At 43.1% G+C, this 17,604-nt stretch overlaps 2 protein-coding genes across 3 annotated transcripts in view; one reads left to right on the top strand and one right to left on the bottom strand.

Moving 5' to 3' along the window:
- Window positions 1-7,053, bottom strand: part of TOX4 (TOX high mobility group box family member 4) — a gene marked incomplete at both ends in the record, with an annotated part of 27,106 nt that extends 20,053 nt beyond the window's left edge. Inside the window, 3 exons of the mRNA XM_080707084.1 lie at window positions 6,373-6,441; window positions 6,653-6,896; window positions 7,028-7,053. Of these exons, the coding sequence (XP_080563210.1) occupies window positions 6,373-6,441; window positions 6,653-6,896; window positions 7,028-7,053 (339 nt within the window). The remainder of the gene's footprint in view (window positions 1-6,372; window positions 6,442-6,652; window positions 6,897-7,027) is intronic.
- RAB2B (RAB2B, member RAS oncogene family) overlaps window positions 7,052-17,604 on the top strand; it is a gene marked incomplete at both ends in the record, with an annotated part of 26,375 nt that continues 15,822 nt past the window's right edge. Inside the window, 3 exons of one of the 2 annotated variants that reach the window (XM_080706833.1) lie at window positions 7,052-7,097; window positions 7,187-7,258; window positions 14,177-14,244. In XM_080706833.1, coding sequence (XP_080562959.1) covers window positions 7,052-7,097; window positions 7,187-7,258; window positions 14,177-14,244 — 186 coding nt within the window. The remainder of the gene's footprint in view (window positions 7,098-7,186; window positions 7,259-14,176; window positions 14,245-17,604) is intronic. The other variant, XM_080706834.1, reaches the window with a different exon arrangement.

Raw genomic sequence — 17,604 nt, 5'->3', positions numbered from 1 at the left:
ATTTTATTTGGAAACAGGGTCTCACTAAGTTGCTAAGCGCCTCACTAAGTGGCTGAGGCTGGCTTTGAACCTGCATGATCCTCCTGTCTCAGCCTCCCAAGTGCAGGGATTACAAGCCTGCCCCACCACGCCCAGCCTCCTAGGCTACCCTTATGACCTGAAGTTTTACTCATTCTCACCTGCTTTTATTTATATTATTTTTTGAGGTACTGGGGATTGAACCCATGGGCATTCTACCTCTGAGCTAAACCCCCAGCCCTATTTTTTATTCTTTATTTTGAAACAATGTCTCACTAAGTTGTGGAGGGCTTCACTAAGTAGCTAAGGCTGGCCTCAAACCTGCAATCCTCCTGTCTCAGCCTCCCAAGTACTGGAATTACAAGCATGTGCCACCATGCTGGGAAATTTTAATATATTCTAAAAAAATCTCAGTATTTGAGCCCGGCATGGTGGTGCACACTTGTAATCCCAGCATTTGGGGGGTTGAGACCAGTGGATCGTGGTTCGAGGATAGCCTCAGGTACTTAGTGAGGCCCTCCACAACTTAGTGAGATCCTGTTTCAAAAATAAAAAATAGCCAGGCGTGGTGGCGCACGCTTGTAATCCCCGCGCTTGGGAGGCTGAGACAGGAGGATCGCACAGGTTCAAAGCCAGCCTCAGCTACTTAGTGAGGCTCTCAGCAACGTAGTGAGACCCTGTTTCCAAATAAAATATAAAATAGGTCTGGGAGTATAGCTCAGAGGTAGAAAGCCTCTGGGTTCCATCCCCAGTACCACCAAAAAAAAAAAAAAAAAAAAACCACAACAACAACAACAAAAAAACCCAAAAAAAAATAAATAATAGGGCAGGGGATGTGGCTCAGAGGTAGAAAGCCCCCAGGTTCTATCCCCAGACCCACAAAAAAAAAAAAAAAAAAAGAAATCTCAGTACTTGGGAGACTGAGACACGAGGCTCACAGGTTTGAGCCTCAGTAAGTAATGAAACTCCATCTTTTTTTTTTTTTTTGCGGGTCTGGGGATGGAACCCAGGAGCATTCTACCTTTGAGCTGCACTGTCTGCTTTTTTTTTTTTTAATTCTTTATTTTGAAACAGGGTCTCACTAAGTTGCAGAGGGCCTCATTAAGTAGCTGAGGCTGTCTGTTAACTGCAATTCACCAGCCTCAGCCTCCAGAATGCTGGGATCACATGCATGCACCACTATGCCCAGCTTAGTGAGACTCTTATTAACCTAGTGAGACCTTGTTTCAAAATAAAAATAGAATAGTGTAGCTCTGAGGTAGGCAATGTCCCTAGGTTCAATCCCCAGTACTGCCAAATAAATTAATTATTAACACACTTCTAATGTTATATGGGATGGTTCATAGCAAGACTAGATACAACAAAAACCACAAATCCATTAAAATACAGGTGGAAAACTATTACCACTAAAAGGGGAAGGGAAGTCAGAGAAGTTGTAGACAGAGATTATAGATGCCAGGGATGGTGGAACATGTTTGTAATCCCAGTAATTGGGAGACAGGAGGATCGTGGTTTCCAGGCCTGCCTCAGTTATTTAGTGAGGTACTCACAATCTAGTGAAACCTTCTATCAAAAAAACTAAGTTGGGTGTGGTGGCGCACGCTTGTAATCCCAGTACTTGGGAGGCTGAGACAGGAGGATCACAGGTTCAAAGCCAGCCTCAGCAGCTTAGTGAGGCTGTCAGCAACTTAGTGAGACCGTTTCCAAATAAAATATAGAAATACGTCTAGGGGGTGTAGCCTGGAAGTAGAATGCTCCTGGGTTCTATCCCCAGTGTCATGAAAAGAAAAGAAAATAAAAGAAAACAAAACAAACAAAATAAAAACTAAAATAAGCTGGGCATATTGGCACAGGGTTGTAATCCCAGCATTTGGGAGGCTAAGACAGGAGGATCTGGGTTCGCAGACAGCCTCAGCTACTTAGTGAGGCCCTTTGCAACTCAGTGAGACCTTGTTTCGAAAAAGAATAAAAAATAGGGCTGGGGTATAGCTTGGAGGTAGAATGGCCCTGGGTTCCATTCCTAGTACCACACACACACACAAAAGTAAACTGAGCCTAAAACTCAGCTCTATGTGTCTTTGCACCCCCCTCTCTGACTAAAATTTCTTAAGCTGAGAAAAAAACAAATGCAGAATGAAATCTAAAGTGTGTGTGTGTGTGTGTGTGTGTGTGTGTGTGTGTGTGGTGCTGGCTACTCTCCTGGTGATTGTTTAGGTTCTTAAAAGGAGTAAATTTAGCCGGGCGTGGTGGTGCACGCTTGTAATCCCAGCATTCTGGAGGCTGAGACTGGAGGATCGCGGTTTGCGGATAGCCTCAGCTACTTAGTGAGGCCCTCTGCAACTTAGTGAGACCTGGTTTCAAAATAAAGAATAAAAAATAGGGCAGGGGATGTAGCTCGGACGTTCAATGCCCCTGTGTTCCACCCCCAGACCCGCCCCCCCCCAAAAAAAGAGTAAATTTGGGCAAAATTGAAAGCTACTTATGTTAATATTAAAATGCATTTTTAATGTTCAACATCACTGGCAATCAGAGAGATGCAAATCAAAACTACCCTGAGATTTCACCTAACTCCAACTAGAATGGCAATCATTCAAAACACAAACAACAATAGATGCTGGCAAGGACGTGGAGAAGCGGAAACTCTAAGACATTGTTGGTGGGACTGCAAATTAGTGCAACAACTTTGGAAAACAGTATGGAGAATCCTCAGAAGAATGGGAACAAATCTACCATTCGATCCAGCAATACCACTTCTGGGTATCTACCCAAAAGAAAGGAAACCAAACTACCAAACTAATGCATGTGTATCTATATTCATAGCTGCCCAATTCACCATAGCCAAACTATGGAACCAGCCAAGATGTCCATCAACAGATGAATGGATTACAAAACTGTGGGATATGTATACAATAGAATTTTACTCAGCCATCAAAAAAAAAAAAAAAAAACTCAACTACATCATTTTCAGGGAAATGGATGAAACTGGAGGACATTATGCTAAGTGAGATTAGTCAGTCACAAAAAATAAGAAATCAGATGCTTTCCCTAATATGTGAGAGTTAGGGAGAAATGGGTCATAGGAGGAACTCTTGAAAAAGGAAATCCTATAGAGAAGCAAACAAGACAACCTAAAGGAGGAGAAAGGAGGGGGGAAGAGGAAAATCTCTAAAACACACAATGTACTTAAACATATCGAAGTCAATCACTAAGCCAAGCAAGGGAAGGAGGGACGGGGAGGGAACGGGGTGGGAATTGGGTAGGGGTTAAATCAGCGATGTGTACATGTTTGTACACACAAGTTTTTTACCCCAATATGATGTTTGAATATAATGCACCAATAAAAAATTAATATATAAGCCAGGCGTGGTGGCGCACGCTTGTAATCCCAGCATTCAGGAGGCTGAGACCTGGAGGATCGCGGTTCACGGACAGCCTCAGCTACTTAGTGAGGCCCTCTGCAACTCAGTGAGACCCGGTTTCAAAATAAAGAATAAAAAATAGGGCGGGGGGTGTAGCTCGGAGGTCAAACGCCTCTGGGTTCCATCCCCAGACCCACACACACACAAAAAAATTTTATATATATATATATATATATGTAATTAGGTCTGGGAGTATAGCCCGGAGGTAGAAGGGCTTCCAGGAACCCTCAGTACCACCAAATAAATAAATAAATAAATAAATGCATTTCCAGATCAAAATAAATAAAATGCATTTTTATATATGTCAGGCCAATGTGAAATTTACATCACTCAATATGCAATTTAAACTATGGAGAAATGACAATTCTCAAAAGAGAGTATATGGTTCAAGACTTTACAGGCCTTGGATTTCACACTGGCCTGATTCACATGAAAGTACATTTTTTTTTGGTGGTACTGTGGGTGGAACCCAGAGGCTTTCTACCTCCGGGCTATACTCCCAGCCTGGGGATTACTAGCGTGAGCCACCACACCCAGCTTGAAAGTACATTTTAAAACTAAATACAGGCTGGTGTGGTGGTTCACGCCTGTAATTTCAGTACTTGGAGCCGGGCATGGTGGCGCACACTTACAATCCCAGCATTTGGGAGGCTGAGACAGAGGAATCCTAGTTTGTGGACAGCCTCAGCTACAACTTAGTGAGGCACTCCGCAATTCAGTGAGACCCTGTTTCAATATAAAGAATAAAAAAAATAGGGCTGGGGGTGTAGCCTGTAGGTAGAATGCCCCTGAGTTCCATCCCAGTACTAAAAAAAATATAATAATAATTCAGTACTTGGGAGGCTAAGACAGGAGAATCCTAGGTTCTAGGACAACCTCAGCAAGTAGTGAGACTCTCATCAATCTAGTGAAACTGTTTCAAAATTAAAATGCCCTCAGGTTCAATATCCAATACTACAAAATAAATAATAAATAAATAAAACCAAATACAAATAGCTTTTAAATTTACCCAAGGTTTTTTTTTGTTTTTTGTTTTGTTTTTTATTTTTGGTACTAGGGATGAAACCCAGAGGCCTCCTACCTCCAGGCTACACTCCCAGACCTATTTTATATTTTATTTGGAAACAGAGTCTCACTAAGTTGCTGAAAGCCTCACTAAATAGCTGAGGCTGGCTTCGAACCTGTGCGATCCTCCAGTCTCAGCCTCCCAAGCGGTGGGATTACAAGCGTGCACCACCACGCCCAAGTTTTACCCTTTTTCTGAGACTGGGGATTTTTTGTGTGATATACTTTGCCTAAACAAGTAACATTTATCTATAGCATGACAGTATTTTATTTATTTATTACAGAACTGGAGATTTGTGGAACCAGAAGTATTCTATGTCAGAGTTACACCTCCTGCCCTATTTTTTATTCTTTATTTTGAAACAGGGTCTCACTAAGTTGCAGAGATCCTCATTAAGTAGCTGAGGCTGTCCCTGAACTGCGACCCTCCATTCTCAGCCTCCTGAATGTTGGGATTACAAACTTGCGCCACCACACCCGGTTTTAGCATCCACCTTTCTTAGCCTCCCAAATACTGGGATTACAAGCCTGCGTCCACCATCCATCCCTGACAACATGCAATTTTTTTTTGCAGTACTGGGGATGGAACCCAGTGGCATTCTACCTCCAAACTACACAGCCAGCCCTATTTTTTATTCTATTTATTTATTCGTTTATTGTGGTAATGGGGATAAAACCCAGGGGTTTTCTACCTCCAGGCTACACTTCCAGATCTATTTTATACATTATTTGGAAATAGAGCCTCACTAAGTCGCTGAGGCTCGCTTCGAATTTGTGCAGTCCTCCTGCCTCAGCCTCCCAAGTACTGGGATTTCAAGCATGTGCCACCACAACTGGCTTTTTATTCTTTAATTTGAAGCAGGGTCTCACTGAGTTGCAACAGGCCTAAGCAGCTAAGGCTGGCTGGCTGTCAACTGTGATCCTCCTGTCTCAGCCTCACAAATGCTAGAATTACAAGCATGTACCAACATGCCTGGCTGGCATGACAGTATTTTGACCAAACCTTTTTCAAGACTACTTTAGGACCTCACTATAAACATTACTTGTACTTCACATAAAAAAAAAAAAATCTATTACTACAGTCATTTGACAGCTGGGAAAAAGGACATACCAAGTGCCCAAAGCTGAGTCACTGACAAACAGAAACACATGTTCTACTCAACTCCTTTCATATTCTCTGGCAGCTATTTCCTCTGTCATTAGTTGACATCATGAATATAAGCATACATTGTGTGTGTGTGGGGGGACTGGAGATGAAACCCAGGGGCATTCTACCTCCGAGCTACACCCCCAGCCCTACTTTTCATTCTTTATTTTTCTGAAACAGGGTCTCACTGAGGTGCTAAGGGCCTCTTTTAGTAGTAGCTGAGGCTGTCCTCGAACCACGATCCTACTGTCTCAGCCTCCCGAATGCTGGAATTACAAGCGTGCGCCACCATGCCCGGCTCACAAACATACTTTTTATCAGAGTTCAAGAATGCCCATATGTTCAAGGTTAATCCATTCGTTAGGAATATCCCAATTTCTTTAGTTGCTAAAAATTTCTTCTTCCCACTGCCACCCCTCCCCAAGGTTTTGTAGCTCGTTTTCCCCAACGAAGGGAGACAATTCCACTCAGTTTTCCAATCCAGAATTGCTCTCCTTCATACACAGGTGATCTTTTTTCAACATCCTGGTTTTCTGATGACAGCGGCTTCCTGGGAATTCCCCAGTCAGTCGTCACAGGCTGCAGAAGCAGCTGTCATTTTTCTCAAACCACCAATCGCGGTTCCGGGTTCGCAGTCCCTCGGCCCCCGCGTTCTCCTCCTCACCACCCTAACCCACCCGGGCCGCAGGCCCTCCCCCCACAGATCCGGCAGCTCCCGCTCACCTCGGCCCCTGACAGGAAGGGGTGCGAGGGCCCTGTGATCGTCAGGTAATTGTCATTTCCTCCGGGAAACTGGAAGCCAAAAGAGAGCCGCGGGGATAAGCCAGGAGGAACAGAGAGTTAGTCTGGAGCGACGGATTCTGACCCCGACAGTCGGACAACACTCCCCCAACCCCGTGCTCTCTCCTCTCCCGCCAGCCGTCTCTCCGCCTGGCTTCCCGCCTCGCCTTCAACCCAGCCGGCCAAGCTCTCTCGCCCGCCTCCTCAGCGCCCAGGTCCCTACCTCCATCTTCAGACAACCGCTGCCACCGTCTCCAGCCCCTACATCGCTCCCAGCGCCCCCGCTGGACTCGGGGCGCGTCACTTCCGCACCGACGCGCGTCGCTCGCCGCTGATTGGAAGGCGCCGCAACGAGCCGGGCGGGCGGCGCGCGCCAGCGCCCCCTGGCGGCGGGCGGGGCGAAGGCCGGGCGCGCGCCGCGGGCGTCCCCGGAGGCGGCGCCGGGCTGGCCGATCCAGGGCGGCTTTCTGGGGAGAGCAATAGAGACGCGGTCTGGGATAGAGGGGCCCGCGAGAGGGGCGGGGGGAGGAAAATATGACCTCGGTAGACTGAGTGGCTAGAGAGGTCGGAGGTGAGTGGCTGTGGAAAGCGGGCGGACCCGGAATACTGAGGAGTCGGGACCATGAGTTATGCTTATCTCTTCAAGTACATCATCATCGGGGACACGGGTGAGCCGGGCGGCGCTCCGGGCGGCGGCGGGCGGGGCGGCTCCCGGGGGTGGGCCTTCGAGCCGCCCGACGGCGCCCTCCTCTTTCAGGTGTGGGCAAGTCCTGTCTCCTCCTGCAGTTCACAGACAAGCGGTTCCAGCCGGTCCACGACCTCACAATAGGTAGGTGTGCCTACTCGTTCCCGAACAGAACTGGCCCGACGAGCTGAACTGCGAAGGTGTAAAGTTAGCAGCCTTCAGCGCCCCAAAAAGTTACCCCTCACTACTTCAAACGTCTCGAGTTATGTTAAATGAGGTGGCCCAGCAAGTGCTGATAAAGGGGGAGTCAGTCACTAAAAGGTAATTTTATCTTATTTTTGGTACTGGGGATTGAACCGAAAGGTAGTATTAAAGGGGCATGCGAGATAAGCACAAACTGCTGTAAGATTTTTTTTTTCTTTTCTTCAAATGTAATTTGCAGTCGGGAATGGTGGTGGACCCCTGTAATCCCAGTGCTTGGGAGGCTGAGACGGGAGGATCACAGCTTGGGAACCAGCCGCAACAACTTAGGGAGATGCTGAACAACCTTAAGAGATCCTGTTTCCAAACAAAAATTAAAAGGGCTGAGGTAGAATGCCTCTGGATTCAATCCGAATGCTCCCAACTCCCATACGAAATTTATATATTTTCGATAAACACAATAAAAGCATAACTGCTTTATCAAACGAAACGTGATAGTAACCAACAATACATACGTTTTCCAAAGTAAACACCCAAACATGGACTTGTTTATGTTAGAGAAAAAGAAGCAAACTGAAGAGCCGTATTGGTGCAAGAATGAAAAGGCAGATGAAGCTAGTAACTTTCTTTAAAAAAAAAAATAAAAGAATATGATAGATTTCTAAAAACGTCCTGGTGATTCTGCTAAGGCGTGACCGATCCAAGATCTTAATTTCCATAACGCCTGCTTAAACAAACAGTATATGTAGCCGGGCGTGGTGGTGCACGCTTGTTATCCCCGCGCCTGGGAGGCTGAGACAGGAGGATCGCACGAAGCCAGCCTCAGCTACTTAGTGAGGCTTCCAGCAATTTAGTGAGACCCTGTTTCCAAATAAAATATAAAAAAGGTCTGAAAGTATAGCCCAGAGGTAGAAAGCCTCTGGGTTCCACCCCCAGTACCACCAAAAAAAACAAAACAAACAAACAAACAAACAAAAAAACAAAAAACAGTATATGTAAAACTAGTTATGTTGTCATGCAAATGTAGTTTTTTTTTTGTGTGTGGGTCTGAGGATGGAACCCTGGGGCCTTAGACTTCAGAGCTACAGCGGCTGCCTTTATTCTTTATTTTATTTTATTTTTTTATTTTATTTTATTGGTGCACTGTATTCATACATCATAGTGGGATACAAACTTTTGTAGACATACATGCACACATCGCCCAGTCAACCCCCACCTGATCCCCACCCCATTCTCTCCCCATCCCTCCCTCCCATGCTTGGCTTAGTGGTTGACATCTAGTATTATAGCAATTTATCCAAAATTAAAAATGATAATCTCACATAACAGTTTCATTTGTCTGATACCAAGCTTTTGATGTCTTAAAGATAACATTTCAATATTTCTTTTTGCTTTCTTTCTTACCAGAGAATATTTTTTTCTTTTTTTTAGGTGAAACTATCATATATTTATTTTTCAGGAAAAAATCTATCCTGATATGGAATATGGACTCTAAATACCCAAAACAATCTCGAAGCAAAAACAAAGCTAGAAGATGTATATTTTCTGATTTCAAACCATATAAAGCTACAATAATTGAAACAGTGTGGTACTGTTCTAAAGGCAGATATATAGACCATTGGAGTTAAATACAAGCCTAGAGCTAACTTCTTCCCTATATTGTCAAGTTATTTTTGACAAGGTTTCCACGAAGATTTGGTGGTGGAAATAATAATCTTTTAACTAAATATTGTTGAAAAATAATAATTACATGGAAAAGAATAAAATTGGACCCTTACCTAATCCCACATACAAGTATTAACTCAAACTAGATAAAAGACCTAAATATAAATCTTAAGACTATAAACTTTTAGGAGAAAATCTGGGTCATAAAACCTCACAACATTGAAATTGGCAGTGATTTCTTGGATATGATTTCAATGGCACAGGCAACAGAAGAATATACAAACTCCCTAAAAAAATAAAAGAAAATATTGTATATACAAAGACAATGTAAACAGGGTTAAAAGTTACTAATAGAATTGGATAAAATATTTCCAAATGCTATATCTGAAGGTATATTAATATTCCAACTAGAAATCCTAAAAATTAACAACAATAAAGGCAAACAATACAATTTAGAGATAGGTAAAAGACTAACATAAATAATGAATCTCCACAGATAACCAATCTTACTTGTCTGTTGGATGGAAACTCTTGTTTCTCTGGTTCTGGTGAGTGTTACCTATTTCTTCTTTGTAGTTAATCTCTTTGAGTATTTTCTCTAGCGCTGGTTTTGAAGACATAAATTCCTTCAGTTTCTGTTTGTCATGGAAGCTTCTTATTTCTCCATCTAATTTGATAGAAAGTTTTGCTGGATAGGAAATTTTTGGCTGGAAGTTGTTTTCTTTCAGAGTTTGGAATATGTTACTCCAAGCCCTTCTGGCTCTCATGACTTGGTTTGGGAAGTCTGGAGTGATTCTAATTGGTTTGCCTCTGAATGTCACTTGGCCCTTTGTTTTTGTTGCCTTTAAGATTCTCTGCTTGGCTTCCACATTGGTCATTTTGACAATTATATGGCGTGGGGATCCTCTTCTCGGATCCTGTCTAAAGGGAGTTCTATAAGTTTCCTGGATCTGTGTATCAACCTCTTGCTCTATATTTGGAAAATTTTCTGCTATTACTTCCTTGAAGAGATTGTTGATCCCTTTGGTATCACTTTCTTTTCCCTCCTCTATTCCAATTATTCTTAGGTTAGCTCTCTTAAGATGGGCCCATATTTCTTCAATGTCAGATTCCTGCTGTTGGATATCTTTTTCTAGATTAGAAACTATGCATTCATTTTTGGATTGCTCATCTTCTAAGAGCGAGATTCTGTTCTCCATGTGGTCTAATTGGTTGTTTGTGCTTTGAATTGAGGCCTTTACTTCATTAATTGCATCCTTTATCTCTTTTTGGCTCTCTCTGAGTTCTTTTCGAAGCACCTCTATTATTTCTACAGTTATTTTCCTGATTTGATCTTCTAGAAATCTCTGATTTTCTGTTTTATCAGGTTCTGATGTTGTGGGGTTGTGCACATTCATTACTTCAGTGTTATTCCTCTTTCCCATGATTTCGGAGGTTTGTGCCTTCTCTGGGTTCTTCCCTTGGGTCACTATGGCTTCACTTAAGGTGCTCTGGATCTCGAGTCTGTATTATCTCAGACCCTACTACTCCTTTACTGGGTTGTATCACAGAGTCTCCGACCCAGGGAGTCGATAGAGGCTGCTTTAAACTATGGGGGGTGCCAGGTTGCACGCTCTCCTATGGTGTGATATCTCTGCCACCACCACTCCCTCACTGGGTCAAGTCCCAGGAGGCACAATACTGGGATTTCTCCTCTGTGGCCCGCAATTTGACTCACTGTTCTTGAGTACGTAGATGTAGCTGTACTGGACTCGGTGAATTCACTGCTGCTGCCGCCGCCGGTGGCAATATGGCGCCTCTGCCACGCCCTCGGCCATGAGGCTGGCGTATTTTTTCTTCTCTGGTTTTGATTTCCACTCTGAATCCCTGCAGTGTGTGCTGAGCTCAGCCACTGGGAACTTTAAATGCTGTCTGCGCCGAAAGATCCCGCCTGGCTGTTCCGCATCGGCTCACCTCGGCTTGCTGTAGCCATCCGCTGAGTTCGCCGCTGCCGCCGGCAGTATGGCGCTGCTGCTGCGTCCTTGGGCGTGTGTGTCTCCTCCGTGGCCCTGAGCTCTGTTCTCAGTCCGCTTTCTCTCTGGAGCCTGGTGGTTTTTTTGTTTTTCTGGTGATGGTGTTTTCTGGCTATGAAAGGTGCTCTTTTTGTGGTAATGGAGATTGGTTGTTAGCGGGACTCTTAAGCCCCGCTTTTCTCGGTCGCCATCTTCCCGGAAGTCTATTCTTTATTTTTGAAACACGGTCTCACTAAGTTATGGAGTGCCTCACTATGTAGCTGAGGCTGTCCGTGAACTGCGATCCTCCCCAATTGTAGTTTCTATAGAAACCCCCCAAGTTCCCATTCCTAACATATTGCTACTTTCAAATCCTACCAATATGAATACCTAAAGCTACTGCTGCTTCCTAATGGATTTATTCAAAGCCTAATAATGGGTGGGGTTAGAGATGGATTTAGAAGATGGCAGTATTTGGGAAGCTGAGATAGGAGGCTTGTAGGTTAGCAACCAACCTAGTTGGCCCTGTTTCAAAATATATAGTAGGGCAGATTTAGGGTGCAGCTCAGAGGTAGAATGCCCCTTGGTTTAATCTCCAGTGCCAAAATTAAAAAATAGTGTCAATCAGAAAATTATTTTGGTAAATGAGAATTAAGTGAATTTACATGCTGTGATAAGGGACTAAAGAAACAGCATCTAACATGGCAGTATTTTCCTGCTCTGTCTGTAGTTTGTCTTCTGGTGAAGGAGGTAGGGCTGGTGGCAGATACTAAAATTTTTTTTTCTGTTTTTGGTACTGGGAATTGAATCAAGGGGCATCCTATCTCTGATCTACACCCCCAGCCCTTTTTATTTTTGGTTTTGAAATGATCTACCTGAGAGTTTTGCTCAGTTGCCAAGGCTGGTCTCAGACCTGTCTCAGCCCCAAAATATTGGATATTGAAATTACAGGTATAATCACCACAATAGGCCTAAGTTTTGTTTGTTTTGTTTTGTTGTTTTTTTGTTTTGTTTTGTTTTGTTTTGTTTTCTACTGGGGGTGGAACCCAGGGGCTTTTCTACCTCTGGGCTATTCTCCCAGACCTATTATTTTTTTTTTAATATTTTATTTGGAAACAGGGTCTCTCAAAGTTGCTGAGAACCTTGCTAGGTAGCTGAGGCTGGCTTCGAACCTGTGTAATCCTCCTGTCTTAGCCTCCCAAGTGCTGGGATTACAAGCATGCATCACTATGCCCAGCCTAAGTAAATTTTTATGCAGAACGGGAGGAGTAAATTTTACCTATGTCAGGAAAGGCTGAAAATTATGAATGAGTAGGAGTTAGCTAGGCAAAGGGATTGTAGAGATGAGGGGAAAATGACTAAGGCAAAAGGGAGTAACAGGTGCAGAGGCTGGGTTGGCAGAGATCAGGCCACTTTTGGAAAACTGAAAGTAATTTAATATGATGAACATGAAGTTTGAAATGAGCAGAAGAAAGAAATAAAGCTAGAGAAAAAAATACCAAGAAGGTAATGGGAGCAAATAACAAGTCTTAAAATTAAGGAATAGGCTGGGCGTGGTGGCACACACTTGTAATCCCCGCGCTTGGGAGGCGGAGACAGGAGGATTCCACAGGTTCGAAGCCAGCCACGCTGGCTTAAGAGACCCTGTTTCCAAATAAAAATATAAAAAATAGGTCTGGGAATGTAGCCTGGAGGTAAAAGGGTTTCCAGGAACCCCAATACCACACACACACAAAAAAATTAAGGAATGAACTGGGTGTGGTGGTACATGCTTGTAATCCCAGCATTTGGGAGGCTGAGACAGGAGGATCGCCGTTCACAGTCTCAGTTACTTAGGCTCTTTGCAACTCAGTGAGACCCTGTTTCAAAAAATGAACAATAAAATAAAAAATAGGGCTGCGAGTGTAGCTCAGAGGTAGAATGCCTTGGGTTCCATCCCAGTACTGCAAAAAACAGTAAATACATCCATAAATAAATACATAAATAAAATAAATACATAAATAAAAAAAATTGGGCTTGTGGGTGTTGCTCAGAGGTAGAATGTCCCAGGGTTCAGTTTTTTCAGTACTAAAAAAACAAATAAATAAATAAAAAGGGCTGGGGTATAGCTTGGAAATACAATGCCCCTGGTTCAATTCTCAATACCAAAAAAAAAGGTGACAAAGTATCTGATTATCTGATTTATAATTCAGTGTATTTAAGTGACTGTTCTTACAGTTTTTCCCTGATATTACTTTAAGAGAAGAATGCCATGTAGACCAAAAGCCTTAGTCAGATGGCCAGTTTCCATATACTTATGAGGGATGCCACTTTCCAATGGGAATTATTAGTGATCTGAAAAATAGCCTCCTTGAGGACTTATTTCTTAGGTAGGCTCTTAAGTGATAAGTTCTAGAATTGCAAAAAGAAATATTGTTTATACAGAACATTATTTCTTTAATTATAATTCTTTAATAATAATATTTCTAGTATAAAACTTGTTTTATACTACAGAGTATTCTGAAACAACTTCAGGAAATATTTTCAGAAATTTTTGAAGAAGTTACAAAATTATTGTGTGTGTGTGTGTGTGTGTGTGTGTGTGTGTGTGTGGTACTGAGGGTGGGACCCAGGTGCTTTTCTACCTCCAGGCTATACTCCCAGGCCTATTTTATACTTTATTTGGAAACAGGGTCTCACTAAGCTGCTCATAGCTTCATTAAGTAGCTGAGGCTGGCTTTGAACCTGTGCAATCCTCTTGTCTCAGCCTCCCAAGTGCTGGGATTACAAGCTTGTGCCACCACGCCTGGCTTGAAGAAGTTGCAAAATTAAATGTTACCAAATTTAAGTTCCACCATTAAGAATTTATTATTTACCTATTTAATTTGATATCTTAATTATATTGCCATATCTGATTTTTGGTTATATTTCTCAGGTCATTGTTACCTAGACCACACTTTTATGTATGTGACCCTGGGAATGGAACCCAGGGCCTCACCTTTGCTAGAAAAGGGCTCTACCACTGAGCTATACACAATTTTTAAATTCTAGAATAAAAATGAAGAAACTTAAAGGAACACAAAATTAACTGGAGCAAGTAAACAGAAGTAATGGGCTTAGTGACACTGACCCCAAGATGGGTTATAACATTGAGGAAAAACCTCAAACCTCCCAGTCAATGTGTCTGCTCATGAAAATCACATTCTGTCTCTTGGTCTTCAAACAGGTGTGGAGTTTGGAGCCCGTATGGTCAATATTGATGGAAAACAAATCAAACTGCAAATCTGGGATACGGTAAGAGAGGAAATAATGAGATAATTTAGCCCCGACCAAGATCCAAATATAATAATAAAAGCTGATGCAAGGAAAAAGGATTATGAGGGTGGGGCTACTGCTGGAGATGAAACAGGAGAATGAAATCAATGAGATGGGACAGCTTTCAGTTCCCTCTGTTATCAATTCTGAATGCCATTTTTTCGGGGGAGGTTACTGGGGGTTGGATCCAGTTGCATTCTATTTCCAGGTTACACCCAGCCTTTTTTTTTTTTAAACAGAGTTTCACTAAATTGCTGAGGGTCTTGCTAAATTACTGAAGCTGGCCATTAACCTGTTATCTTCCCAAGTATGAAATTAGAGATGCCCAATACTGTGCCCAGCTTTTAGCTTCCATGGTATTTTTATTTATTTATTTTTGGTACTGGGGATGGAACCCAGATGCATTCTCCCTCCAAGCTATATCTTTACCCCTTTTTTATTTATGTATTTTATTTATTTATTTATTTATTTTATTTATTTTGTGGGTCTGGGGATGGAACCCAGGGGCATTTGACCTCTGGGATACACCCCCTGCTCTATTTTTTATTCTTTCTTTTGAAATCAGGTCTCACTGAGTTGTGGAGGGCCTCACTAAGTAGCTGAGGCTGTCCCAGGGCTGCGATCTTCCGGTTTCAGCCTCCCGAATGCTGGGATTACAAACTGGGATTACAAGCGTGCGCCACCACGCCCAGCTGCACCCCTTGTTTTGTTTTGTTTTAATACTGGGGATTAAACGTGGGCATTCGTCCTCCAAGCTTTACCCCCAGCCTTTATTATTATTTGCTTTGAAACGTCTTGCTAGGTTGCTGAGAGTCTCCCCAACGTGCTAAGGCTGGTCTCAAACCTGCAATCCTAAATGGGGCGTGGTGGCACACACTTGTAATCCCATCATTTGGGAGGCTGAGACAGGAGGATCACAGTTCGTGGACAGCCTCAGCTACTTAGTGAGACCCTGTTTCAAAGTAAAGAATAAAAAATAGGGCAGGGGGTGTAGTTTGGAGGTAGAATGCCCCTGGGTTCCATCCCCAGACCCGCAAATAAATAAATAAATAAATAAATAAATAAATAAATAAATAACAGAAACAAAACAAAAAACCTGCAATCCTTTTGTCTCAGCCTCGGAAGTACTGGGATTATAGACATGTGCCACCACACCTGTCCTTATCTTGTTTTTTTTTTTTTTTTTTTTCCTCTCGTGGTACTGGGGGTGGAACCCAGAGGCCTTCTACCTCTGGGCTACACTCCCAGACCTATTTTATATTTTTATTTGGAAATAGGGTCTCACTAAGTTGCTGAGAGCTTCACTAAGTAGCTGAGGCTGGCTTCGAACCTGTGTGATCCTCTTGTCTCAGCCTCCCAAGCGTGGGGATTACAAGCGTGCGCCACCACGCCTGGCTTTTGTTTTGTTTTTGCAGTACTGGGGATGGAACCCAGGGGCATTCTACCTCCAAACTACACCCCCAGCCTTATTTTTTGCAACTTAGTGAGACTTCGTTTTTTTTTTTTTTTTGGCGGTACTGGGGTTCCTGGAAGCCCTTCTACCTCCGGGCTACACTCCCAGACCTATTTTTACATTTTTATTTGGAAACAGGGTCTCCTAAGCCAGTGCGCGCGGCTGGCTTCGAACCTGCGCGATCCTCCTGTCTCCGCCTCCCAAGCGAGGGGATTACAAGCGTGCGCCACCACGCCCTGCCTGAGACTTCGTTTTAAAATAAAGAATAAGCCGGGCGTGGTGGCGCACGCTTGTAATCCCCGCGCTTGGGAGGCAGAGACAGGAGGATCGCGCAGGTTCGAAGCCAGCCGCGCTGGCGTAAGAGACCCTGTTTCAAAAATATAAAATAGGTCTGGGAGTATAGCCCGGAGGAAGAAGGGCTTCCAGGAAACCCAGTACCACAAAAAAAATAAATAAATAAAGAATAAAAAAATAGGGCTGGGGGTATAGCTCAGAGGTAGAATGTCTCTGGGTTCAATCCCTAGTACCACAAAAAAGATATATGTAAAGAAAAAAATTAAACAACATAAGTTTATAGAATAAAAGGTGAATATCTTCTTCAAACATATAAATTCACCCCCCCCCCCTTTTTTTTTTTCCGGTACTGGGAATTGAACCCAGGGGCATTCTACCTCCGAGCTGTATCCCCAGCCCTATTTTTTAATCTTTATTTTGAAACAGAGTCTCACCGAGTTGCAAAGGGCCTCAATAATTAGTTGAGGCAGTCCGAGAACTGTGATACTCCTGTCTCAGCCTCCCAAGTACTAGGATTACAAGTATGTGCCACCACTCTCAACCCCTTCTTTCTTTCAACCTTATTTGCTACTATACCAGGGGAGAGTCCATTATTTGTTTGTTGGTTTTTTGTTTGTTTGTTTGTTTGGTAGTACTAGAGATTGAACCCAGAAGTATTCTTCCTCTGAGCTATACTGCCAGCACATTATTATTATTATTATTATTATTATTATTATTATTATTATTATTTGTGTGTATGGTATTAGGGATTTTGCCCAGGGCATTCTACCTCCAAACTATACGCCTAGCCCTATTTTTTTATTTTTTTATTTTGAAACAGGGTCTCTCTAGGTAGATGAAAATCTCACTAGTTGCTGAGGCTGTTCACAAACCTGCAATCCTCCTGTCTCAGCCTCCTAAGTACTGGGATTATATGTGTTACCACCATGCTCAGTTTATTTTTTATTTTATTTTATTTTTAATTAAAAAAATTTTTTTAACAGAACTGGGGATTGAATGCAGCAGCATTCTATCTTTGAGCTACACCCCCAGCCCCATTTTTTATTATTATTATTTTTTTTGCGGTACTGAGAGTGGAACCCAGGGGCATTCTACCGCCAAGCTGCACCCCCAGCCCTATTTTTTATTCTTTATTTTGAAACAGGGTCTCACTGAGTTGCAGAGGGCCTCACTAAGTAGCTGAGGCTATCTTCAAACTTGTGCAATCCTCCTGTCTCAGCCTCCCAAATGCTGGGGTTACAAGCATGCAACACTATGTATGGCTTTATTTTTAATCAGGGTCTCACTAAGTTGTGGAGGACCTCATTGAGTATTTGAACCTGGCTGAGAACCTGTGATCCTCCTGTCTCAGTATCCCAAGTACTGGGATTACAGGTGTGTGACACTGTGCCTGGAGAGTCCATTATTAATGATTCAGTATATGCCTTCAGACTTTTTTTTATGCATTTAAATACACAAATGTTGCCAGATGTGGTGGCGCACGCTTGTAATCCCATTATTTGGGAGGCTGATACAGGAGGATGGCAGTTCACGGACAGCCTCAGCTACTTAGTGAGGCTGTCCACAACTCAGTGAGGCCCTGTTTCAAAATA

This window comes from Muscardinus avellanarius, assembly GCF_963383645.1.
Source record: "Muscardinus avellanarius genome assembly, chromosome: 12".
In the NCBI taxonomy this organism is placed as follows: Eukaryota; Metazoa; Chordata; class Mammalia; order Rodentia; family Gliridae; genus Muscardinus; species Muscardinus avellanarius.
This window is presented reverse-complemented; position numbering and strand designations above follow the sequence as displayed.